Source organism: Acipenser ruthenus, chromosome 5, assembly GCF_902713425.1.
Source record: "Acipenser ruthenus chromosome 5, fAciRut3.2 maternal haplotype, whole genome shotgun sequence".
Classification (NCBI taxonomy): domain Eukaryota; kingdom Metazoa; phylum Chordata; class Actinopteri; order Acipenseriformes; family Acipenseridae; genus Acipenser; species Acipenser ruthenus.
The window spans coordinates 53,431,734-53,457,988 of NC_081193.1; the positions used below are offsets into that span (position 1 = coordinate 53,431,734).

At 41.5% G+C, this 26,255-nt stretch overlaps 1 protein-coding gene across 3 annotated transcripts in view; it reads left to right on the top strand.

The window, feature by feature from the left end:
- slc5a6a (solute carrier family 5 member 6a) overlaps positions 1-22,343 on the top strand; it is a 60,946-nt gene extending 38,603 nt beyond the window's left edge. For all 3 annotated transcript variants that reach the window (XM_034003931.3, XM_034003929.3, XM_034003928.3), the window contains 8 exons: positions 586-674; positions 9,192-9,304; positions 9,500-9,567; positions 10,048-10,134; positions 11,025-11,203; positions 12,665-12,768; positions 15,750-15,871; positions 16,442-22,343. In XM_034003931.3, coding sequence (XP_033859822.1) covers positions 586-674; positions 9,192-9,304; positions 9,500-9,567; positions 10,048-10,134; positions 11,025-11,203; positions 12,665-12,768; positions 15,750-15,871; positions 16,442-16,612 — 933 coding nt within the window. In that variant the 3' untranslated portion in view covers positions 16,613-22,343. The remainder of the gene's footprint in view (positions 1-585; positions 675-9,191; positions 9,305-9,499; positions 9,568-10,047; positions 10,135-11,024; positions 11,204-12,664; positions 12,769-15,749; positions 15,872-16,441) is intronic.
- The last annotated feature ends 3,912 nt before the right edge of the window (positions 22,344-26,255 follow it).

Consider the following 26,255-nt stretch of genomic DNA (forward strand, 5'->3'; position numbering starts at 1 on the left):
TAAAAAAAAAAAAAAAGGTAACGTGCTAGAAAAAAAAATACTTGAAATGCAGTTAATACCACAAAACAAACAAATTGGTCTGTTAACTCTTAAATGACTGGATTTCTGAAAAAAAAAAATACAATTTAACTTTAATTAATAATCTTCATCCCAACAAAGCACCTTAAACTCTTGTGCTGTTTGGTATACGCTACAAAGAGCCAATGGGAGTGAATTACCCAGCAACAATGTTACCTAGAATATGCAGGAAGACAGGCACCGCCACAGAAAAAAAATTGTTCATAGGGACTATTTTCTGTTGTGGAAGGTTATACATCAAAATGTTAATAAATCTTTAGAAACTATACAGATTTCTCCTTTCTTTTGTATAAAACGTTTATAAATCTGTTTTATAAAAGCAATTAGGCACTTGAGGGCATGGGTTGTGCTTGATATTGTCACTTCTTGGTTGGTTGCTGGCAATCGACTGCGTCTCGTGCTTAACAACCCACCAAGAAGTGACAGTATCCAGCACAAGCCCATGCCTTCTCGTGCCTTATTGCTTTATTAAAAGGGTGTCTCGTCTGTTTGTCCATTTCCTCCCAGATGGTGCTGTACTTTGTGATGGATATTTTGAAGGACCTGCCTGGACTTCCAGGGCTCTTTGTGGCCTGCTTGTTTAGTGGAGCTCTCAGGTACTCTGTCTGTGTGTGTGTGTTTTTCCATGTGCAACCATGCTCTTTTCCCTTCTGGAGTCTAATGTTTAAAAAGATCTTTCCCGAAAATAGTTACTTCTATTACCACTAGGAAAAATGAAAAGTGCAAATAACTAGCCCAGCCCTCACGGTACGGCTAGTTTAGTCTGGTCATTTTGTCGAGCAGAGCCGGAACTGTGAAACTCTGGCCTCGCAAGATGTCTGGTACTGGCTCGGTGCTGAGCAAGGCTGGGGGCGGGGTTAACCCGTACTGTCCGAAATGATAAAGTCTACCAAAAGATTTCACAGGAATATATGGGACTAAACCGCAGCGCGAAACAGTGTTATGAAAATAAAAAAAATAAAACAGGATTACAAAAAAACTAAAGATCATATCAGACCGCAAAAAAAGTAAATATTATGATTTAATGGACTCGCTTCTTGGTCACAGACTTGCAACGATATGTTGAATTTGGCGACTTGTCTTCTGGAATCGATGTGCTGTCCAACACAGAATGAAAGTGAGTTTACATATTACAACATTCTTTACGGTTTGCCACTTTTTTTTTTTTAAAGTATTCCTTTAAATTATTTAACGCCGACAGGTATTTAAAACGGAGACAAAAAAAGTGTGTTAACTGCAAGATCAACTGTTGTTTCATTACTTGTATTCCATATATTACTATAATAATAATAATAATAATAATAATAATAATAATCATATATTTTTTATAATTAATAGTGATCAGTAATTGCACATATTTTGTGGTTCCTTTATAAACCAGTCCTTAACAGAAAAAAATAATTAAGATACATAAATTGGAAATGTGCATCTGAAAGTCGCATTCAATATGGTCATTTAAAAAAAAATACCATAACATTGTGTATAAAAACAAGTTGAAAAGAAATATCTTTAAATATGTTTCGTTTAGATTTTGTTTTTAATAGGCCTACTTTTAAATCTATTTTTCTGAAGTGTTTACTGAGAATTTTTCAAATACTATCTGTAACTTTAAGTTATTATTATTATTATTATTATTATTATTATTATTATTAGTAGTAGTAGTAGTAGTCCTATTTAAGGTCCGTTTGAAGGGACTACACCAGCTGTCCATAGACAGCTGGACAAAAATACTAATTAGCACCCTTTATGGGTGCTAAAAAAGACAAACCTTAACTGATTTAACGAAAAAACCGGTCAAAAAGGACTGTAAATTAAATAAGCAAAACCAAAGGGGAGGTGGTACAGAGCACGCCCCCTAGAGCCCACTGGTCGACAAAGGTGGTCATGTCGCCAGCAGACATCGCGTGGGCGTGCTCCAACTTAACCCGGGATCGGACGAGGGCCCTGAACATGGCCCCACAGTCAAAGAGACCCTCCCCGATCATCTTACGCTTCCTGGTCTTGTAGATGGCTAGTCTAGCAAGAGCCAGAAGCAGATTCACAAGGAGGTCTCTTTTTTTAGTGGAGCCATGAACAGGGTGCCCGAAAATGAGGAGGGTGGGTGAAAAATGCAGCCAGAACTGCAGCAACAGATTCCTCAGCAGCAGGAAAAACGGCTGCAGCCTGGCGCAAAGAAAATGAATGTGACTTACCGTCTCGGACTGACCGCAGAAAGGGCATGCGGCGTCCGAGTCGGTAAAGTGACGCAGGATCTCTCCTGACGCGAGCGCTCCGTGCAGGACCCTCCACCCCAAGTCCCCAGCTCCCATGGAGACCAGCGGGGAGTACAGGGCCTCCCACTGGGGACCGACGCCCTCCGGTGGTTGGAGGGTCTCCCGCCAAGCGGTGTCTCGGCGGGAGACGAGGGCGAGGAAGTGGAGGGTGTGGAGCATCATCGCGTACAGGGCCCTCCTTGACGCCGATCGGAGGGGCGTCGAGGAGAACTGCGAGATCCTGCTCAGGTTGTTCTCGAGGGAAGGCCGAGGGGGGGCTCGGGCCTTGGGTTCGATCAGCAGGACCGGAGAGCCGGGGGTAGGTGGGGGGATGGAAGATGGCTCCCCGGTCCTGAGAACTCCCTCGAAATACCTGACAGAGTCTGGGTGCAACGCTGCTTTGCACTCCCGGATCGCGCCGCAGAGACCCAGTGCTTTCCGGCCCAGAAGAAGTCCGTCAGCTTCCTCTGGACCCTGGACACAAACTCAGGGGGCGGGCTCAGGACGGTGAGTCGATGCCAAAGCATCGACGCCACCAGTTGGTTAATCACTAAAGCCCGTCCCCTGAAGGAAAGCAGTTTTAGCAGACCCGACCACGACCTCAGCCTAGCAGCCACCTTGTCCTCCAACTCCACCCAGTTGGCGCGACAGGGAGGGAGTCCACCCGCCAGGGACCCACCAGTAACCCGGAGCACTTGTCCCAGTTGATCCTGGCAGAGGAAGCGGCAGAGTAGACGCTCTGGCAGCTCTGCATCCTCTCCAGGTCAACCGGGTCGGAAGCTACCAGGAGCACGTCGTCGGCGTAGGCCGACAGGACCACCCTCGTGTCCGACGCGCCGAGCGCCAACCCCGTGAGCCTCCTGCGAAGGAGGCAGAGGAAGGGCTCGATGCACAGCGCGTACAGTTGTCCGGACAGAGGGCAGCCCTGACGCACTCCTCTCCTAAACGCGAGGGGCGCGGTCAGGGACCAATTGACCTTCACGAGGCACTCGGCAGAGGCGTAGAGCATCCGGAACAGGCCGACGAAACGCGGCCCGAATCCGAATGCTCGCAGGGTTCCGAAGAGATACTCGTGATCCACCCGGTCGAACGCATTCTCCTGATCCAGCGACAGGAAGGCGACCGCAGTAGTGCAGGAGGTCCTGAACCAGGAAGATATTATCAAAGATCGTCCGGTTCGGGACGTGTAGGACTGGTCGGGGTGGATCACGTCTGCCAGCACGGACTTGAGCCGCAGGGAGGCGGCCTGGGCCACGATTTTATAGTCCGTGCATAGCAGCGAGACCGGGCGCCAGTTCTTCAGGCAGCGGAGATCCCCTTTCTTGGGCAGGAGCGTGATGACCGCCCGCCTCATCGAAAGGGGCATTTCCCCGGTCTCGTAGGCTTCCGCCAGGACCCGCGCAAAGGCAGGCCCCAGCAAGTCCCAAAACTTCTTGTAGAACTCCACGGTCAGCCCGTCCATGCCCGGCGATTTGTTATAGGGCATCTGACCGAGGGCGTCGGAGAGCTCGGCCAGGGTCAGCTGGCCCTCGAACTCGTCCCGGACGCCCTCGCCGATCGTGGGAAGCCCATCCCACAGAAGCCTGCACGCGTCGGAGTCGACGGGATCCGGAGAGAAGAGGGCAGAGTAGAAAGCCCTGGCCCTCTCGTTCACGCTCTCCGGATCCGTCAGAAGGGAGCCGTCGTCCGCCAGGAAGCAGGTGATGTTCTTGCGGTCTCCCTTCTTTTTCTCCAACGCGTAGAAGTGGTGTGTGCCGCAGTCCATCTCCCGGAGGAACTGGACACGCGAGCGCACAAACGCCCCCCGGGACCGCTGGAGCTGCAGGTCCCGCAGGGTGCACTTCTTCTCCTCGTATGCGCTCTGCTCGAGCTGGTCCCCGCGAGCCAGGCGGCTCTCCAGATCGAGCAGCTCCCTTTCCAGCTGCTCGATCCGCGAGTCCCTCCGCCTGCTCGCACCCCTCGTGTACTCCTGACAGAGGACCTTGATCTGCGCTTTCCCCACGTCCCACCACTGACGCCAGGTGGGGAAGCGAGATCGCCTGCCGTGCCAGACCGTCCAAAAGTCCCGGAAAGACCGCTCAAAGCGCTCGTCCTCCAACAGGCTGTTGTTAAAGTGCCAGTAGGCTGAGGAATGCCTAGCTGGCACCACGGCCACCGTCACGGCCACAAGGTTGTGGTCCGTGAACGGCGCCGGCCTGATGTCGGAGGAGCGAACGCAATGAGCGTGGTTCTGCGATACGTAGAACCTGTCGATCCGGGACTGAGACACCCGCCCCTCCCTCACCCGGGTGAAGGTGAAGGCCGAGGCGTCCGGGTGTTGCCACCGCCAGATGTCGACCAGAGAGAGCCGATCAGCTCTCTCAGGGCGGCCGACGAGAGCGGGTAGGGCTTGCGCCCCACCCGGTCCGCGGCCTCGAGGGTGCAGTTGAAATCCCCCCTGAGAACCATGAGCTCGTCGGCGCCGATGGTGTTCAGGTGGGCCGACATCCGGCGGAAAAACTGGACCCTCGCCGGACCCGTGGACGGGGCGTACGCGTTCACCAGGTGAACGGTAGCGTCCCCGTCCCGGGAGCCCGAGGCAACTCTTGTTCTAAGAGGGGTAGTTGGTCCTCCCCCTCCGGCCCCTCGGCCGGGGTCGCCTGCATGGGCTCCGCGTTGCTTTGGCCTCTCGGTGGGGGCCTCTTCCATGGGCTCCGCTGCCTTTGCGGAGCCCCAGACCGCCTCGGGGGGTGGTTCCTTCTCCCCCTCTGTGGCAGCCGGGGCCCTCGTCGCCGGTAGAGGGGGGGACGCCGAGGCGGTCTCTTTCTTTTTTGGGGGCCCTCTATCGCCCCCCCGGGGACCATCAGCAAGAGGCCGAGACGTGTGCACGCAAGTGGGAAGACGCGCCTGCGCCTTTCTCTTTCCCCTGAGGCTGCCAGAGGCTGTCCCCTGCCCTGCCACGGCGACGGGGAGCACACCTCCGGCAGCACTTCTCTCATCATCGTACCCAGGGATGTGGTGCTTCATTTTACGAGCGGCTTTGCCGCCCTGCCTTGCGGGGGGTGCCGTCGAGGGAGTCCCTTTGTCTGGGACTCCCCCTGACCCACCACCAGATGGTGCGGCGGCGGGCTTCGTCTCCCCCCGCTTGGCCTCCCCGGTGGACCTGGCCGCCACCTTCTTGCGGCGGGCGACCAAGGTCCACTCGGCGGCCTTCTCCTCCCGCGCGCTTTCGGGAGGCGCGGAGGGTCCGGCCGCCTCGGGGGCCCTCTCTCCCTTTCCCCCCCCAGATGTTACCGGGAGGGGGGCGGGTTCTTTTTTGCCCCCCTTCTCTGCGGGCCTCTTGGAGGGCCCCGGGGGCGAGGTGGACTCAGAGGGGCGCGGTGCTTGCGCGGATGGCTTGGCGCTTTTCTGGAGCTTGGGGCACCTCTTTTTTTGGTGCCCCAGCTCCTTGCAGTGAAAGCACCGCACCTCCTCCGAGGAATAAAAAATGACGTAATTGGTCCCCTCAAACAAGTTTTTTTTTTTTTTTTTCACAACACTTTTGCGCTGCGGTTTAGTCCCATATTTCTAAATTCCTGTGAAATCTTTTGGTAGACTTTATCATTTCGGACAGTACGACCCCGGGATCCATTCTCAAAACAAATCCACACCACTCCTCTGTGTGCCTATGTCTACTAAATTTGACGTCACATTCCACAGTAGTGCTAACACACCCGAGCCGCACTGGGTGGACTCGGCTTGGCTCGGTTCGGCTCGGGTGTGCTAGTGTGAAAAGGCTATTGTACTAGCTTGCTCTTTCATGGTCTAGTTGTTTGAGTGAGTCCATGTCCTGAATTTGGTATGGTTTAGAGCAGTGATTCTCTGTAACACCTTTAATGAATTGGGCCTGCCATTTCCAAATCTCTAAAAACTTTCTTAACCTTGTATGAGGAACTCCACACACAAGTTGAACTCCCAGTCTCCACGTTGCTTGGTCAGGAGGAACAAGCTGATCTCTTACCCAGAGATCATTGATGTAATCTTTTTTTTGGTGCCAAGCCCCCGTGCATCCTCTAAAAGAGCCCACTTCATATGCTAATCAATTGTCCAAATTTCTCCTCTGTTAGCTTGGATGCGGAGGAAGTATAGGCGTTTGTGTTTTCATTTATTGTTTTGTCAAAGAGATTATATATATATATATATATATATATATATATATATATATATATATATATATATATATATATATATATATATATATATATATATGGATGAAGGCTATATTTGCATCCTGAGTCATTCGAAAGAAAAGGCATAGTATCACAAGTAGTGACGTGAACATTGCATATTCGTCTAGAAGATTATATGAACACAAAAAAGCATACCCCATTGAAACACCTTTTCCTTTTAAATATGTACATTTTTTTGCAGTTCATTATCTACCCAGTTTAATTCACCGTTCCTGAATTATCAAAAATAAAATTATCGTTAAAAAACGGGTGTTCATTATAAGAAGGGTTCGTTATAGTGAAGTTAGCCTGTATGTATGTGTGTGTGTGTGTGTGTCTGTGTGTGTATCTATCTATCTATCTATCTATCTATCTATCTATCTACACACAGTCTAACTTCGCTATAACAAACCCTTCTTATAACAAACCCCCCTTTTTTTTTTAACAATCTAAGCAGCAAGAACCGTTTTTTTTTTTTCAGTGGAAATTAGCCCTATTAGAAAGATCACTTTAGTTTAACACCAGTGACGGACGTATCCACACACTGAGATCTGGTTACGATAGAGTTGTTTTTTTTTTTTTTTTACAAAAGATTAAATCCATGCTCTATGCCATGCTGTAGAACATCCTTTCAGAAGGAGTCCATTAGAGGTATGTGTATTCTTAAAATAAAAAATAAAACAACTTTAAGTTTGTACTTTACTTTTTACTAGACTTTGGGTCTGAACGCTTACATCTGTTTGGGGAAAATTCAAGATGGCACCCCCCCCACCATCATGAAATTAGTCCTACCAGGAGACCAGTTTCCAATAGATCTGTAGGTGGCAACTTTCAGAGAGCAGACTTATCAGAGGCATAGTTACCACAACGAACACTTTCACTTTCAGCAATCTGCCATTCGCTGAAAACACTTTGCCCAGTTTAAAACAATGGGAAACTTCAATCAACAATACAAAGGACATCACAATCCACACAACCTACTTGCTGGACTCGACAATAGCATCCCAAATATACTCGGCACAGAGGGTACCCCACGAGTAACAGATCCATCCGATGTGCTACAGGGCCTATTCAGCTACTAGTCAATTATGTTTAAGAGTAGACCTTTTTCGCATAGCAGAGCACCAGCTGTCACTTTAATTGCTCCAGTTTTCAGCTGGGAGCAACCATGTCACACAATCCAGTCCATTCCTTTGTCTACTGGCCTATGGAGGCATACTTGCGCCTGACAATAGGCCAACAACACTCGAATAGTAAATTGAGTTAAATCGTGTCTCCTCACTGGCCCTAAATGTTCTAGATCTCTGAGATCCTGGAAATAGAGCAGTGATCTGCTGTCCAGAACAATAGAAAGATGTTTTCCACAAATCTTTGCTGTTGATTTTAGCTGCCTGAAGATTGAAGGGCAACTACTGAAGAACTAAGGCTTATCTGAACAAGTACAAACCCTACTTGCTCAACAAAAAAGGGAAACCTTCCATTTTCAGGTCCATACAGACGAATGAAAATAAGTTGTCCTCTGATGCGATCCCAAATCTGTACATGACTTGGATTCTCTCTATCTACATTTATCATCATATCTCAGCCACCTGTTTCACAGAGGTTCTATCTACCCTCCTTCAATGTTAACATCGATGCAATCTCCAACATGCTACCTGGCTGGGAATGTCACACAGTAGGGTGTCTAGAGCTGTTTGGTAGGGCTACCACCTAAACCCCCCATGGAAACACATCGTCCCTCAATGGAGGCAATGGAGGTCCATGGTTTGGACCCTGGCTACAGGTAAAGAAAATGGTCTACTTGGGAAAACTGCATTTCTAGTGACTGAACTCAGTACAGGGATCACAAAACTAGGGAAAACTGACAGACAGATTCAAATGGGATCTCATCCTGCATCTTCTGTTTTGGAAGGAAACCATCTTTAGGATCTGTCAAAAGGTAGGATCTGTCAAAAGGTAAGGTATGGTTAACAGGGGCAAAACTAAAATGTGCCCAATGCAGGACATCTGCCATGCTACTACATGGGCCTCCTCGAGACCTTTATTAGCGTTATAACTTGAATGTGTCTTACTTTCAGCCTACTTGTATGTATTCAGTGTCTTCCTCTACTCCTACCAACCACTCTCTTGTCTTAATCATTTGATATGGTTAACTTGTGTATGGAGTTCATCATACAAGGTAAAAAGACGAAGATTACCTGTAATATGGTTTCTTCGTAGGATGATGAACTCCACACACCCATATCCCACCCCTTATTTTTTTTCATTTGGATACGACGTGGGCTCTTATAGAGGATGTACATGTTCAAAATTGGGATGATCCTTTGTTTAGTACAGCGGACAGTAGTAATGATAGTCTGCAGGTTAGTTTTAATTGCAGTGAATCGATCGCTTCAACATAGTCTGCAGGTAGCCCCACTCACTGCCATTTTCCATACACAAATTTTAGCCAGGTGGTTTGTACTTTTTTCCATGTATTTGTTCGTTGCAGTTGGTACGAAGATAGGACAGAGCTGGGGATGATCCGCAGACAGCACTTTACTATAGAACTAATGACTAAATTCAAGATCGTTGCGATTGTCTATATATGACTTTTGTTTTTATATTTATGTTGCCGTGTTAAGCATGTTTATCTTTTTTTTTTAATAATGTTGTTTTTTTTTTTTTTTTCCAGTACTATTTCCTCAGCGTTTAACTCCCTAGCAACGGTTACTATGGAGGATCTGATCAAGCCATACTTCACAGCTATGACAGAGTCTAGAGCCACTCTGCTGTCCAAGGGGCTAGGTTTGTGTCTGCTAGGCTGCTTTCTTCCTTAATCAAGGGTGGTGTTTATTCTGAGGAACACATCCCTAGGTTCCCAGTATAAAGGTCTGATAACTATACATTTTTTACCTTTGTGACTTGTGCTGGCACCCTAAACACACATGGTGAGCAGCTGTCTCTCACATTCCCTGAATATTTCTCTATCACCCTCTCTAGCTTTGGCTTATGGAATCATCTGTTTGGCAATGGCCTACATCGCATCTCAAATGGGTTCAGTGCTGCAGGTAAGGGGCGGGGTTCAAAGAAGGGGCCTGGCTGTTGTGGGTGATGACTGGGAATGGTTTTATAGATGCTGGATAGGTCTGATGGAGATATTTACTTAATGTGAATAGAAATAGCTTGATGGTTATTTTGCAGCGCTTTGGTGGAGCTATTATTAGGTGTACTTTAGGTCTAGTCGGGGGCCGGTGTGTGGTACATGAATAACTTGCATGTTTGAGTGGGAATTGAGAGGTTTAGCTCGTTACTCTCTTTGGGGGCAAATCTTCTTCATAGAAATCTTGAAAATGGATATATTGACAAAAATAATGTTGGGAACACCGTGGCATAGCAATGTAAAGCATTTATATTTGTATATTTGTTATTTCCTCAAACATCTTCAGGGTAGACATGGAAACAGCAAATCATGAACTACTAGCATTTGATATCTACGGAATAGGAAAGCACTTCTAAATGGTTCTTCATTTCCTTCCTTCCGTCCACAGGCAGCTTTAAGTATCTTTGGGATGGTTGGGGGGCCTCTGCTCGGTATCTTCTGTCTTGGAATCTTCTTCCCTTGGGCCAACTCGACTGTGAGTATCAAGCCTCTTATCCCCTACTGGGGACTAAAGATAGATAGCATGCTATATTTGTATATGTGAATGTAGATCATTGTGATTTGTAATGCTTTTTTTATTTTCATCCATGATGGGGGAAGTATGTTACTGACATGTTTTTTATTGCTTTTAAGTTCTGTTTTAAGTTGTTTGTGATACTTTGTGCTTTGGAAAGCAATTTAGATACAGTGAATTCTCGTTAAAACAAACTCAGATCAGATACATTTTCTGATTGTACAAATTTTCGGCAAAATTTAGCAGTCGCTTATTGTAAATTACTTATAATAATACGAATTAAATTAACATAAATTTCCTGTTCCTGCAAATGATTTTGGAGCCCTCCCAGGAAAGAAAACGTGAATAAATCTAAACACCCTAGATCAAAAACCTGAGTGTAAAGGATATTGGGAAATGTATAAACTTGCATTCACATTAGCACCTCTGTATTGTATTTTAGTCCTGTTAGTGGATTACAGAGCCTATGATTCATTTAGAGTTCCCATAGTGTGCACGCAAAAACGTGCACTACACTTGCAGTCAAAAATGGAGGTGTGAAAGCGGTGGATAGTGCACCACTATACAAGAAAAAAAGATGTTGCAGATTTCAACATTCTCACTTTGTGGTTGACACTTTGTCAACCATTCTAAAAAAAACAGGACACAATAATGCAGGCTTATGAAAACTGGATGCAAGTTGTCAATGTTACTGATTTGCTCAATACCCTGATGTTGAGGATGCCTTGCTTTTGTGGTTTAAAAATATCTGTGTTTAGAATAGGACATGCAGATTTCAAGTGCAGTTCATTTGCAATGTATACTGTGTGTTTTCCTTGGACGTTGTTAACCCGCTTTCACCTGTCTGGCAGGGAGCCATCACTGGCTTGCTAACAGGCCTGGTCATGGCTTTTTGGATTGGAATCGGAAGCTTTGTATCTCGTAGCTCCATCCCTCTCCTTCCAGTAAATGGCACTGCTTTCCCTGATGTAGGAAACATGACAACTGCTGCTATGACTACACTTCTCACTTCGGCAACAACCAAAGCACGGTAAGATACAAAACTATTTTGACATAAATTAAAGCGAAATACTTTTTAAAATGATATAATCCGCAATAAATAACCTGTATAAGTATATTATGCATTATACCATATTCCTTTGAATTTTTAAGATGCGCTTTTTGAACTGTTTTTTGCTTCATAAAAATAGCCTACATCTTAAGTTTGAGTACAGTAGTTATGCGTGTATTAACCCTTAGCGGTCCATTTATTCAGCGCGTCTCAGGCGCGTCAGGTCCAATTTATTTTCACAGGTCCAGTTTATTTTAAACGCGCTGTTTAAAAGTATTTTTTTTTTTTCACAGTAAAACAGGTTTAAAAAGCACTGCATATCAACAGGACAATCAGTACTGCATCTCCAGCCCCGCCCCACCCCTTGGTCGCTATATTTTTCACATACCTCGTAATAGTAGTAGATACCAATAAATCAGCTCCTGATCACTCGTTTTATCACCAAACTCCTCAATAATGCGATCCAAGTCATTATTTTATTACTATAACATCTTAAAAAAAAGCTCTGCAAATGTCTGTGATATTCTTTGAGCGCTGGATGCAGAAGCAGCTATCTTGTTTGTTTATGCCCGTGTTATCTATGTGGTGTTGGGGCTATCTGTATTCATGAGATATGCCCCTCTTATTTTTTTTTCGGCTTCTCTCGGCTCCTATCGGTCTCACTCAGCCATTGAATGGTTTTCTCAGCTTTTTCCAGGGAGGAAAAATGACTAGAGACCTGTTTTTTACGTCTTTTTTGATGATGTCGGACAGGGTCCGACATTGGTCTGGAAAGGGAAAACTGCAATGTCGGACCAGGTCCGACATAGGACCACAAAGGGTTACAATAGGCAACAAAAGGTCTGACTACCCCAAGTACACAAACAACAACGTGACTGACTGCCGAGAAAAGATGAACCAAAACGTTACTGCCCGATCTCAAATCATCCATGACATACAGGCAGCCATTTTCAAAGAAGTGTCATTAGCCTCCTGAGGAATTCAAAGGGAAGCTTTTACAATTTGAGCGTTTCTAACAGACACTACCAGCTTGGACAGATCGGAAATGCTGATCAGACCCCCATATTTTTCATCAAGCAATACCACAGTTCAAAAACTGGGAGAAAAACACGTGTGAGTAATCACGACTGGAAATGAGAAGCAGCACATAACTGTAATGCTCTATGTGATAGCAGACGGTCGCAAACTGCCTCCATATGCGTAATTGAGGTTTTATCTTTGTAAATGCTTATTTATTTGATGATTTATTTTTTCCTGAAATTGAGAGTAGGAAATTTGGGCTGCATTTTAAATTCGAAAGAATACGGTAATTCCACAAAAATGTAATAAGTATTAAGAAATTAACTTCTGTGGACAACCATATTAAGATCTCCTGCTTGACCAAGAATCCTGTGTTTATATAAATAAAATAAATACAAACTAACCTTCCCATTTCTGCAGCACAACTGGGCTGAAGAGGTTTTACTCTTTGTCATACATGTGGTACAGCGCACACAACTCTGCCACTGTGGTCATCGTGGGACTGATTGTCAGCTTCATCACAGGTGAGAATCCAGTCTCTACACCCAGCCTTATGGATCCTTCCTATTTCTTTTATCATCAGTTAATCTTGTCTCTTAATTAGTAGGCTACTAACACCTACAGTGGTTTGCAGAAGTATTCACCCCCTACCAATAATGTCACATTTTGTTGAATTACAAATAAGGTGTGCACAGTTTTTCAAACAAACTTTTTTCTTTGTTTTATTCAAAGCTGTAGTGGTTAAACTGAACACTGTTATATGAGGAGGAGGTTAAATGTCAGCAAAACTTGCAAAGAAAATGTACAAAATGAAATTTACTGGTTGCAGAAGTATTCAGCCCCTTAAGTCAGTACTTGGTGGAAGCACCTTTTGCAGCAATTACTGCTATGAGTCTTTTTGGATAGGACTCTAGCTTTGCACAGTAGGATGGTGACATTTTTGCCCATTCTTCACGGGAAAATTGTTCCAGTTCTGATAAGTTTGTTGGGGATCATCGATGGACTGCAATCTTCAAGTCTCGCCATAAATTTTCGATTGGATTCAAGTCAGGACTTGGACTGGGCTACTCAAGAACATTATTTCTCTTCTTGTTCAACCACTCCAGTGTGGTTTTGGCTTTGTGCTTCGGGTCATTGTCCTGCTGAAATGTGAATTTCCTCCCCAGTTTCGGAGTCTTGACTGACTCAAACAGATTTTCCTCGAGGATTCACCTGTACTTTGCACCATCCATTCTCCCCTCTATCCTGACAAGCTTCCAAGTCCCTGCTGAAGTAAAGCATCCCCATAATATGATGCTGCCACCACCATCCTTGACAGTTGGGATGGTGTTGACTGGGTGATGTGCAGTGTTGGGCTTGCGCCAGACGTAACTCTTGGAATTTAGACCGAAAAGTTAAATTATTGTCTTGTCTGACCACAAAACCTTTTTCCACAAGTCTGCAGTATCTTCTACATGCTTTTTCGCAAACTCCATACGTGCTTTAAGATGAGGTTTTTTGAGTAATGGCTTCTTTCTTGCCACCCATCCATACAGGCCAGCTTTGTGTAGGGACCGGCTTATTGTTGATGTGTGAACACTGACTCCCATCTCAGACACAGAACTTTTGCAGATCTCTCAAGGTCATTGTTGGCTTCAGAGTGACATCCCGAACCAGTATCCTGCTTGCCCGGCTGCTCAGTTTGGGTGGGCGACCTGATTTTGGGTAGTGTCTGGGTGGTATGATACATCTTCCACTTCTTAATGATGGACTTCACTGTGCTGAGAGGGATAATCGGCGCCTTTTGAAATTTTCTTGTACCCTTCTCCTGCTCTGTGCCTCTCTACCACTTTATCCCTGACTTGTTTCGAAAGCTCCTTGGTCTTCATGGTTGCTTTGTTGGATCATTATGTGAGTTGCAGCTTGAAAGTCTTTATATACCTGATGGAAATTATCTAAGTTAAACTGTTTTGAGTACACACAGGCTGAAACAATTTCACTAATTTTGTGACCTTTTCAAACAAATCATTTGCACCTGAGCTGATTTAGTGCTGCAGTAGCAAAGGGGTTGAATACTTATGCAACAGATTAATCTGTTTTTCTCTGTAAATCATACTTTTATTCTATATGCATTTTTTTTAACCTTATCAATGAGGCGTATTTTGTGTAGGTTCTACATGTAAAGTCTAATTTGAAAGCGTCGTGGAGTACACTCAGGTGCCAACAAAATATGAAAACTTTGCACGTGGGTGAATACTTCTGCAAACCACTGTACATACAGCATTCATATAGCATCTATCCAAGATGCTGATTGATCCCTGGATTTCATCTAGTCACCTCTTAATCGATCCCAAAGACCCGAAAACGGTACACAGGACCACAGGAATACCAATACTGGTAAACAGTAAAAACACTGGTGCACTCACAGGTGCTCAAAATAATAATGAAAACAAAAGGCGAAATGAAAAGGGAAAATAAAACACAGTAATACAACTACAAAATAAAGGAGCTGCTTACGCAGTGCCCCCACTGCCGCTAAGCCGGTCAGTACGGGCCTCCGACCTACGCTCAGCTATTTCTATACACTGGGGTGGTCAGAGTTCCCTGTATACCTACACATGACCCCTCGGGTACGTAATTACTTATTTTACTTTGTAAATTATTTTAAGGCAGGCTGTCTCCCTCAGCCAAGCTTGCCTGGTCCTTGTTTACACTGGCGTCTTCTGCCAGCGTCACTGTATATACCCAAACACGGCCACCCAAATGCACAACCAAGCACAGTTCTTTTGAGCCGAACAATCTCCCAAGCCCCACCTCTCAGCCACTCAGAGAGAGGGAAAGCCAACGCACCCTCTCTCACCACCTCTCCGTGTCATCGCCATGACTGACAGGTGGATCTTAAGAGACTGCTGCCCTTTTCCTGCAGTACCACGCATGTGCCAGATAGTCAGTCCAGATCTCCCCTGTTTCAGACTCCTATTAAGTTACCTGTCTTAATTTTATTTTATTTTTTTATTTCTTAGCAGACACCCTTATCCAGGGCAACTTACAATTGTTACAAGATATCACATTATTTTTACTGACAATTACATTATTTTTTTACACATTATTATTTTTACATAAAATTACCCATTTATACAGTTGGGTTTTTACTGGAGCAATCTATGTAAAGTACCTTGCTCAAGGGTACAGCAGCAGTGTCCCCCCACCTGGGATTGAACCCACAACCCTCCAGTCAAGAGTCCAGAGCCCGAACCACTACTCCACACTGCTGTTTTAACCAGTTGTGTATCCATGTGCATGTACTACCCTGGATTCCCAAGAATATGAGCTTTAGTATTTGTCTTTCATGCCACATTGTTGTTCTTTGAGAAGATCCTTGAGGTTTTTTATGCATTTTATATGTTAACATTGTGTGATTGCTGATGCTGCCTTTTACGGAGCCTTTTTGGAAACATTTCCAGTCTGGATTTCTTCTGTATTCTGAAGAGAGAATACAAAGGCTGAACTGTGTGTTTCTGCACAGGTCCAATGAAACCAAAGGATGTGAATCCCCGCACCATCTTCCCTGTGCTGCGCTCCCTGCTCTTCTTTCTGCCCGAGAGATATAGAGATAAGCTGTGCTTTAGAGTCCCACTGGACAAGAGGGTAAGGATTAAGAAGCGCATGTTCAAATACTGTGTTGATATAGATGAAGCTTTTTCATCAACCAACAATAGGGAAAATGTAGACTTACTCTGCCTTTCCAGAACCTTCGCAAGCACCAACTAGTTGACCTAGAAAAGTGAATAAATTCCAAGGAGTTGTATAATTGTTACAAAACAGTATATTTACAAATAGAGCACCAGACATTAACAATTGCTTTACATATATATTTATTTTAAAGGTGAGTAGTCAACTATTTTTACCTTGACTATTCGATTCAAAACGGTCGTCGTTATTCTGTTATATTTGTATTTCTTTACAATTACTGTTGCCCCCTTTTTTATCACCTTTATTGTACGGCAATTTTGCAGGACCTGCAGGTACTATAATCAATGGCTATGTTGTTTTAGAATGCTAAAGTGATGCAATAATAACAAGGAAGAAATCAAATTTCCTGTCTTTTAAACTTTATTTGTGAATCTATATGAAAATTATTGCTGTAGGTGTTATGTCAGTTACTGTGCTTTTGTTGTTCCTTTTTTTATCATAATTAATAGTTTTTATTCACTGCAGGATGATGAGCGCTGTACCCATCAGTACATGATGGCACAGAAGAACTGTAATGGTGGTCCCATGACTGGTGACATGGAGAACATTGCTCCTGCTCCTCTGGGAGAGGTAGACCCAGAGAGCTCGCCTCAGATACATCGCAACATTCATGTAGTTCATGAGACGTCTCTGTGAGGCATTTACAACTGGAGACACCCAGCGTTGCCCGCAGAGAAGCCCACAAAAATGGCCCAGAGCTTCTCCGGATAGACAGCCTGTGGAGTCAGTAGAGTCCCAACATTTCTTTGGCCTCTCACTGTGGGGGGAAAAAAAATAGCCAGGTGTCCTTCAACTCCATGTTCTGCTGCAATGTGTCTGTGTATCACAGAAACTTATGAAATGGTTAAACCAAGACTGTTGGACAAAAATAAAAGCATAAAAGTTTACGCCAACCAAGTATTGATTAAAGTAAAAAAAAAAAAAAAAAAAAAAACACCAAAAACATATATATATATATATATATATATATATATATATATATATATATATATATATATATATATATATATATATATATATATATATATAATCAATTCCTTGTGATATATACACAGTCTGCCAATACTTAAGAGTGGTATACTGTAGTCTCGTTCTTAGGGAATGTGTTGGAATCACTGTGCAACCACTTCTAAGGATAATTGTGGTTGGGTTTAAATTTGAATTGATGTGTTAAGAGTTTAGATGATCTGAAACTCTAAACCCCTCCCTCCTGTCTTGAAAAGAAGATCTCGTTTAGGATATAGTGTTATTTAAAAATAATTGTTATTATAGAAAGACATATTTTGCTGAAAGAAAGTCATATATGCTGTTAAGTGCACAGTATGTTGAGGGAGGCGGTAAAGATTTGTGTTTGTTTTTCAGTCTGAAAATGTCAATCTCTTGGTTTTTTTTTTGTTTTTTTTATTACGGACTATTTTAACGTGTTGGAGATACTTGAGATTTCCTTATGCACTAAAACATTAGAAAAAGACATAGATGAACACAGAAGAAGGTCTCCACTGGGAAATGAGGTGAGCAGAAGGGTGCTCTGTCTAGTGACCAACTTCCCTTGGTTCCATACTTGAAGGTGAATCTCAACTGAAACATGCAATCCAAACTGAACAGATCCCAGTCATTTGTTCAAGTTATTTATTGTACAATCAGTTATTTCTTTAAACTCTCGAGAGTGCCTCCTACTAGACAAAGAATATTGTTGTGATTTAATATTTTAAAGACGTGATTATGTTCTGCAAAAGTAGGACACATTGGGGATAGTTTTTCAAAGCGTTTTGCGTTCTTAAATTAAGTACCTGATTTGTATATGTGTAGTGTAGTTCCATTTAATTGGCTGTTTTTGCAATTTGAAAAACAAAGTGTAAAGCTTTTCAACAGAACATGCAATATCAGCAATTCTGGGATACTTGTGGTTGGGATTACATTGTAATTGTTTTGTTAAACTAAAACTGATTTTAGTGTTTATAGCTAACATAATATCCTAAGTCACACCTGTTGTGTACTTCACTTGTGTTATACAGGATTACCAATGTTAAGTTTTTAAAGAAATGCACATAATAGCATGGATTTTCATTTTAAACTACAATAAGTTAGATGACTTTTTTTTGCACAAGCCTTGTTCTTCAGTCATTTCACCTAGAGAGTGGATTTGTCATCCTCCCCTTTAAAGGCTTCTTTTCTGTCATAAACCATTCTATTGACTGGCATGCCTTGAGCCATTAACATGCATTGACCCAGAAGACCCGGCCATGGTGAAATGACCTCAGAAGTGCAAGTGTACCCGATTTCCTGGGAGTGAGGCATAGAAAATGAGAACTAACTTTTTATCCTAGTGTAGTACCAGATATCGTATCCTGTTTTAAAATGAGAATACATGTTTACTAAAGCCTGTGTTTCTTTTAGAGCAGCATGTTTAAGACCTATTTAACTAATGGAAGTGCAAAACATTTATGGAAATATTTTGTTTAATACAATTACTTCAAATTGAAAAAAACAAAGTTTTGTTATTTGTCTAACGATAGCTGTCATAATTAAAATGTAATCCCGTGCCTCTAATTAACCACTTCTAAATATTTTATGCTGGAATTTGTTGATTTTATGTGGCTCAGAACGTTCATAAATCCCAGGAAACTGTAAGGAACAATTGCTTCTGTTGGTGATTAGTGCATTGTTGGTGGGTGACATGATTGTGTATTTAGTTCAGAGAACTGGTATCCATAAATCAACAAATAAACATGTTCACCTATAATATGCAGAGAAACAAAAAATCGAAGTAGAATGTCTGTTTAGAAGGTCTTGAATACATTTCTACTTTGACTACATTACAGACACCAGTCTGGCTGTTATGGGCCTGTACCACTACGTCAAGTAAGTTGACCTTTTTATGGTTATCACTGCCTCAGAAGCCATTGCATCAGTGCAAAACTTAACATAAAAGCAGTTTAACAACTTAAAGTATTACCGAACAGGCTGTAGGGTTTAAAATGCAACACTCTACTTTCCCTACCTTTCTGCTTTGTTGTACGTATTCCTGCAATATCCTTTTCAGCATAATTGCAGTTGTTTTGGTATTTTATTAGCATCCCTCAGTTTTCATCAATCAGTTTTGAGCAGTTATTTTTGTTTCAAGTCAGTTATGGATCGGGTCTTCCTGTCAAAATGTCTTCTGAATTCGCAACATCGGCAGTTCAGCTCAACCTGTTCAATCAGAAACATTTCATTGGTTCCTGACTCTTCTCCCAAAGGTAGCATTTTGATAGGTCCATCTGGCCTACTTGCTCGCTGTAGATTTCACTGCCCAGTTTATAGTGTTCTGTGCTACAATGTCTTATACACATTTTGAGTACAAACATAAATGTTGATTTGGTTGAAGGTATGACCGCTGTACACCTTGCATCTTTGATATAACTGGGTTGGGGTCTGTAAATAGTATGTTGACAAGCCCTCTACAATGACATGCATATTCATGAACCTGTGCCGGAGCGAGCAAATAGGTCAGATGGACCAATCAAAATGCTAAACTTTGGGAGAGGTGTCAAGAACCAATTAAATGTTTCTTATTGAACAGGTTGGATTGAAGCTGCCAATGTTGTGATCCCCAAAGACAATTTGACGGGAAGACTCGACTGCATAACTGATGTGAAACGAAAATATCTGCTTAAAACTGATTTATGACCAGGGATACAGTAATATAAATATCAAAACAATCAGGATTATGTTGAAAAAGATATTGCAGGAATATGTGAAACAAAGCAGGAAACTAGGGAAAGTAATGTGTTTTAAACCCTACAGCCTGTTCAGTAAGACTTTAATCTTTATGAGCAACACCTGGAATTGCTGTGTGTGTGTGTGTGTGTGTGCGTGTTTGTAATTGCTTGTTTAGTGTTAAGTGACGGATGATTTGTTAAGCGAGTTAAATATGTGTGTTGTGTTTAGGTGTAACCAGATATCTTGACCTCAGCACCCTTATAAATAAAGCAAGAAAACACTCATTTGCTGTTGAAGTGTTTTGATAAAATATTTTTAGGTTCATATAGGGGGTAGTATATGTGGCAGATCTTCCTAATTAATAGGGTACACATGTGTATGTATGTGTGTTTCAAATGAAGCACTCCTGCAAAGTGAACATCAGTTTTCTATTAAATATCTTTCATATACATTATCTGATTGCTATTTAGACCATAGTTGTCTTTTTGTGTATGTGTATCAGTCCTCTGTTTTTACAGTAGGCGAGATTGTATGTACTTATACTATACTATGTAGTGTGCACATTTATTAGAACACACCATTGCTTCTGTTTTGATTTGTTATGCATATGAAATCAAATCACTGTAACTGAAAAACTTGGAAAATCTGCAAGATAGGCAAATTAGTGATTGTCTAATGCAATTGATGACTTTTAGTAGACCACACATGCAATTAATTAAAAATAGTAAGAGAAAGGGAACACACAGCCACAAATGATAACATGCATGAGACTTTTTAGAAGTTGTTTTAAGGTGCTTAATTAATTAAAGCACAATGTGGTGTAAGATTTTCACACATGGGTGCCTAATGTTTCTACATCACCGGTTTACTGACCAGTAGGTATATAAAGGATATAAATGACAAAGCTTGAGGTGTTCTTATAAATTTGCACACTACTTTGTGCTACTGTGCCTATTCTTTCAGTTGTGTGTGTGTGTGTGTGTGTGTGTGTGTGTGTGTGTGTGTGTTTACTCCTGTGTTGTATACTGGTTTCTGTGAATCTAGTATTATTGATGAAGTCAGTGTATTTGCAGTGCTATTGACATTTAGACATCCAACAAACTGTCCAATCGGTTGGTTTTTTTTCCCTCCAAAATGCTGTTTTTTCCAGTAATGGTAACCGGGCAAAGTTCCTGCCTGATTTGAGATGACAAGCTAGAAATTCAGCATTCTTTCTCACTGCCTATCTGAAAAAAATAAATATTAAACTACAGTACCCCTCAAACCTGTACTAACATGTTCTGCTTCTTCAATACTAGTTAATATATGGCAATTTCTAGAAATAAAAGCAATTCATCGTTATTTTTCGCACTGACAATTCCTTCAAAAAAAGAAACTTAAAATACAAGGCTTCTGTTTAAGAATGTTTGATCTTGCAGATATCTGTGTTTAAGTCTTTTGACGTGAGAGATTATAGCTTTGAGGGTTTGATTTGATCAGATTCATCTTGTGCTACACACCTGACTGCCAGCTCCTCCAATCTTGTGGGGGATAAAAGATTGATTGGGATTCTGCTGTTCAATTAAATGGTGTATTGTTTGCTGTATTTATCAAATCCAAAATGTACAATTGCCAAAATAGAGTTTTTGATTTTGCCGCCTTTAATTACTGCCAAACATTAGCAGGGCTTCCAGATCATTTTTAGGTTTCTATATAATTCAATAAATCCATGGTAACGCTTTTTTTAATGCACTGAGGTAAATTATAGAACACAAGAGATGTTCATGATCTGGGAGACCTGCTATAGCCTGAAAGAGCCTTTGGCTGGGTGAAGTCCTCCTGGAAATATCTACATGATGTCACAAGGGCTAGGTATTTCCAGTCACTAAATTCTGAAGTATCCTGTATTTCCAAGGCAAGTCTGAAACACATAATCTCTAGATTAAGTCATAACCATGTACCAGTTTTATAGAGCTTGCCTACCTTGCTACCTTTCCATAAAACTAATCTTTTGGACACACATCCCCTACATCATCACTGCCTAACCCTAAGCCCAGCCGTGGCTCTGCATAGGTAACCTCAGGGTTAACTTCTCTGCATATCATACAATCTGCTGCTGTTTTATGTCCAGCAGCCAAACAAAATGACTAGTTCAGTATATTCCAACACTTTTTTACTCTATACAGAACTGCTGTGCAGCTGTGAAGTAACACATTATTTATGGTATGGAGAATTAATTTGTAATAAACAATACAGCTATTAAGCGAGTGAAAGAAGTAACACATCAATATGTTAAACTTGTTGGTCATGTCTATTTTTCATGGCCAGTATAGCTGATATCATGTAAGGACAACTTCATGTGCTTTAAAATAAATCAGAATTCAACAATGATACCCAGTGTTGAGAAACGTATTTTCCTAAGTCGACACTAACACAAAGTTAGAAAAGTTGATGTAAATGGTCTATCTAGAATCTAAAATTTAGAGGAAATCCTAGTTATCCAGTATGGGTTAGTGTTGGTACCCACTCCCCTTTTTCCAGGAACGATGCTCCTTCATATGCCTTTTTTTGTCAGTGTAGCATTGAATTGGCTTGTGTAGTGATGCTCCTTACTTTGATTGGTACCAGAGATCATTCCATGATTTGTAATTTAATCAGAATGTAAATTAAAAGAATATTGATTGTTTTCTGTGCTCTTGTCTGTTTTATTTACTTTATTTGTGCTTTGTATTATTTGTACCTTACCATGAATACACACAGTATTATTATTTATTTATTAGCAGACACCCTTAACCAGGTCGACATAAGCTCCTTTCACACTGGTATGATCTACCCTGGTCAGAACCTACCTGGGCAGGACCTGGTGTCATGCGGGTCGGAGGTATGACACAGGCCCGGTTTTTGGGATGGAACCGCATAACAGCCTCGTGTTTTGATTGGTCCATGTCTGTCACATGAATATGTCGTCACACGAGTGGGAACGCTCACAGTTATTTTTAACATTGCGATCAGAGAGGAGAAAGTGAGAGATCTCCTTTCCACAACCTTTCAATTAAAATATAATGTGGTATTTTGCTGTACTAATATAACAAACTGTGTGATTATATGAATCATCATGTTATGCACGAATGTAAGAATTGGCTTTCTGTAGTGGTGTACTTTTTTCTTTCAAATCAAATACAGTGAACTCAAATGTATTTGGACAGTGACACATTTTTGTTGTTTTGGCTCTGTATTCCAGCACTTTGGATTTGAAATGATACAATGACTATGGGGTTAAAGTGCAGACTGTCAGCTGTAATTTGAGGGTATTTTCATCCATATCGGATGAACAGTTTAGAAATTACAGCACGTTTTGTACATAGTCCCCCCATTTTAGGGTACCAAAAGTATTTGGACAGATTAATACCATGTACAATAAAGTAGTCATGTTTAGTACTTGGTCGCATATCCTTTGCATGCAATGATTGCCTGAAGTCTGCAACAGTCTGCACTTTAACCCCATAGTCATTGTATCATTTCAAATCCAAAGTGCTGGAATACAGGGCCAAAACAACAAAAAATGTGTCACTGTCCAAATACTTTTGAGTTCACTGTGTATCTGTAATCGTTTGCACGACATATTTTAATATCAAATATATATCTTCCACACTATTACATTTTTGTTACAGGATACATTAGTTTATCTCTAATATAATCACAGTTTTACATATAAACTTCCCCTGTTGTCATTTACGTCCTAAATTCTGGTCCGCTTTGCTTTTCAGATAACATCCCAAATTCCGGGCCGCTCTGATAATGTCCCAATTTCTGGGCCGCTCTGGTTTTCAGAGAACGTCCCAAATTCTGCATTTTCGAATTCATCCCAGTTTTTGGGATATTCTGCTTAGCTGACAGCCGAGTTTCTTAGTCATGCATGCACAGTTTACCATAAACTAGATCGTGAATTTGTGAAGAAAAAAAGCGTATTTCTTATTACAATGAAGAAACTACATTGCACTGAAATAGATATATGAAAATTAAAGCAGTCGTTTTCCTTTATTAAAGGCTAATATTTAAAAACTTTTGAGAAGGAACATGATATTCCAAAAAAAAGGACATCTCATTTGCTTATGTAATGTCCATCAATATATAGTAATGCTTAGGGGTTTAAGAGACCAGTGCCCTTCAACAACTTCAAATAAATCTTATTGTATTGTATTAGTCAACATTTCCCTTATCTATTCGTGATAGTTTATACTGTAAGCCAGGGGTTTTCAACCTTTTTTTGTAACAGTAACCCTTTACAATATTCGCTCAACTGAACGGTACCTCAGTTGCAATAAAATGGAGAATAATCTGATAACACCCCCACCCCCCCAGTTTTATTTAATTAATAATTTAAAGTTTGAGTGACAAGTATTTGGATGCAAGTATTTGGTAATCTCTTTGGAAACAGTCGTATTCGCTTTCTATTCTGCAAAGTTAGTATAAATAATACAAAATAGTGTGCACTGCAAATGTTTTCTTTACATTAACATTTCCCATCTCCGCATAATTGTGTGATTTTAAAATGTTTACCTCAAGACTATAATAACTACTAACAATGATAAACGTTTTTATTAAAGCCAAGATAAAAAAATATCCAAAGGGATTCAGTATAATTTTTTGTCGCTTTGCACACCTTTGTTTTGCAAGTAAGCAAAGTATCCATTTCATCAAACACCGAAAACAAATTCAACCCGCCGCTATTGCTGTTACTAAAATGCAGCCGCACCTAATAAATAAAACAAAAAATGTCAAAGTATGAGTATAATGATAAATAATTATATTTACTGTTGTTATTTATACTGTATTTCTAAAGAATGCAGAAAGATTGCGCTTCCCAGATTAGGAGGCTTGGTGGTCCAGTGGTTAAGGTTAGGAGCACACCTATTTTTTTATTTTTATTTTTTTTAACTTTGACAGCCTTTTGATGACCTTTTTAAAAGTGTTGGCCTTTTATAAAAATGACGGCCTTTTGTAAAAGTGGTGGCCTTTTGATACCCAGCATACACTGCAATACCCAGCAGAGTTATACACTGATATTCTGATAACACAGCAATTTAAATGAAGTTCATAAGTGGTTGTGTTCCTCAAATACACAATAAAAGTGATATTTATAGGGTATACAGTTATACAGTGATACAGTGGTTTCAGCCATCTAAGGACAGGTAATGCATGGGAACCAAATAAGCTAGACACTCGAGCTTCTGGATTCATTATCTGCATGTCCCACAGGTACTCTGTAGAGCCTCCTAGGACATTCACAGCTTGTTTGACACCCTTTTGTAGTTGCCAGTTTCTGCATATAAAGCAAAATGCTGTTTGTCAGTCTCTTTTTTTTCTTATAAATTAGTCTTTGCAGGAATCATTCTTAAAACACTTGAATCAGTTAGGGACTACCAGTCTGACACTAGAGCCCTTTAAATCGAGTTCCTACATCATTCTATGGCGGAAAAAAACTGAAAAAGGGACGTTTTCAAGTACACTGCAATATGTAGTGATTTGCGTCCATCTAAGACAGTGGTGCACAACTTTTTTGCTGGCAGTACCACATTGACAATCCAAATGACTTCTGAGGGCCACTAATAAAACGTGTTTTTTTTGGTTTTTTGTGTTTATATGTGTTTGATAGCATAATTTGCTTGAAATCACTTTTACAGCCTTTATCAGTCCTGGAGAAATTATTCACTGCTTTACAAATTAAAACAACTATGTTCTGGTACCTAAGTGGACTGTGGGAATTGTTTATTGTGCACAAGCAATCTACAATTATTATTTTTCCCCGAATATTTTTTTTTAGAAAAAGCAAAAACCTGGGCTGTTAGTGAGAACTTATGACTGGATGGAAAACACTGATAACTTAAGCAGGTGATACTTACCAGTGGATGCTTTCTCTGGATTAAGGTTTTATTTTCGACATTGCCAGACGCATAACTGCTTCAAGATTATCATCCGTAATCTGATTCCGTTGTTTTGATTTGTTTTGTTGAGACTCGGCAGAGAAAAGGCATACTCGCAAATGAACGTACTGCCAAAAAGACAAGCAAACTTCAGCTCTGTCGCAGATTCGGAAACTTTTCAGAATCAAGGTAACTGTAGAAATTGAGCAGATTTACTTTGCGGTACTTTGATGCTCGGTGTATATATACTGTATATACACCGAGCATCAAAATAAACTTAGCACTATTATAACACATTATTTTTGAAAAAAATAAGGTATATAAATGATGCACATTGACTAAATGTTTTTGGTTTCTTTTTAATCACTCGATCATTCATCCTTGACCATGACACGCTTGAGTGACTATGACTGAAGCATATGCACTTAATCACCTAATTAGTGAGGCAGTTGATTGAACAGTGGATATGGAGTGATTTCAGCTGTTGAATTGCAAGCTAAATAAAATCAATAAAGAAAATCACAGAAAAAAAAACAATATGCATTTTGGAGACTAGACTAGGGCAGCGTACTGTGGCTCATCGTTTTAGGTGCTCGCAGCCAGCAATTTAAAACTTGGCAAGACGGTATAACCAGACAACAGGACTATACAAACAGGACTGAGACATTATTGTT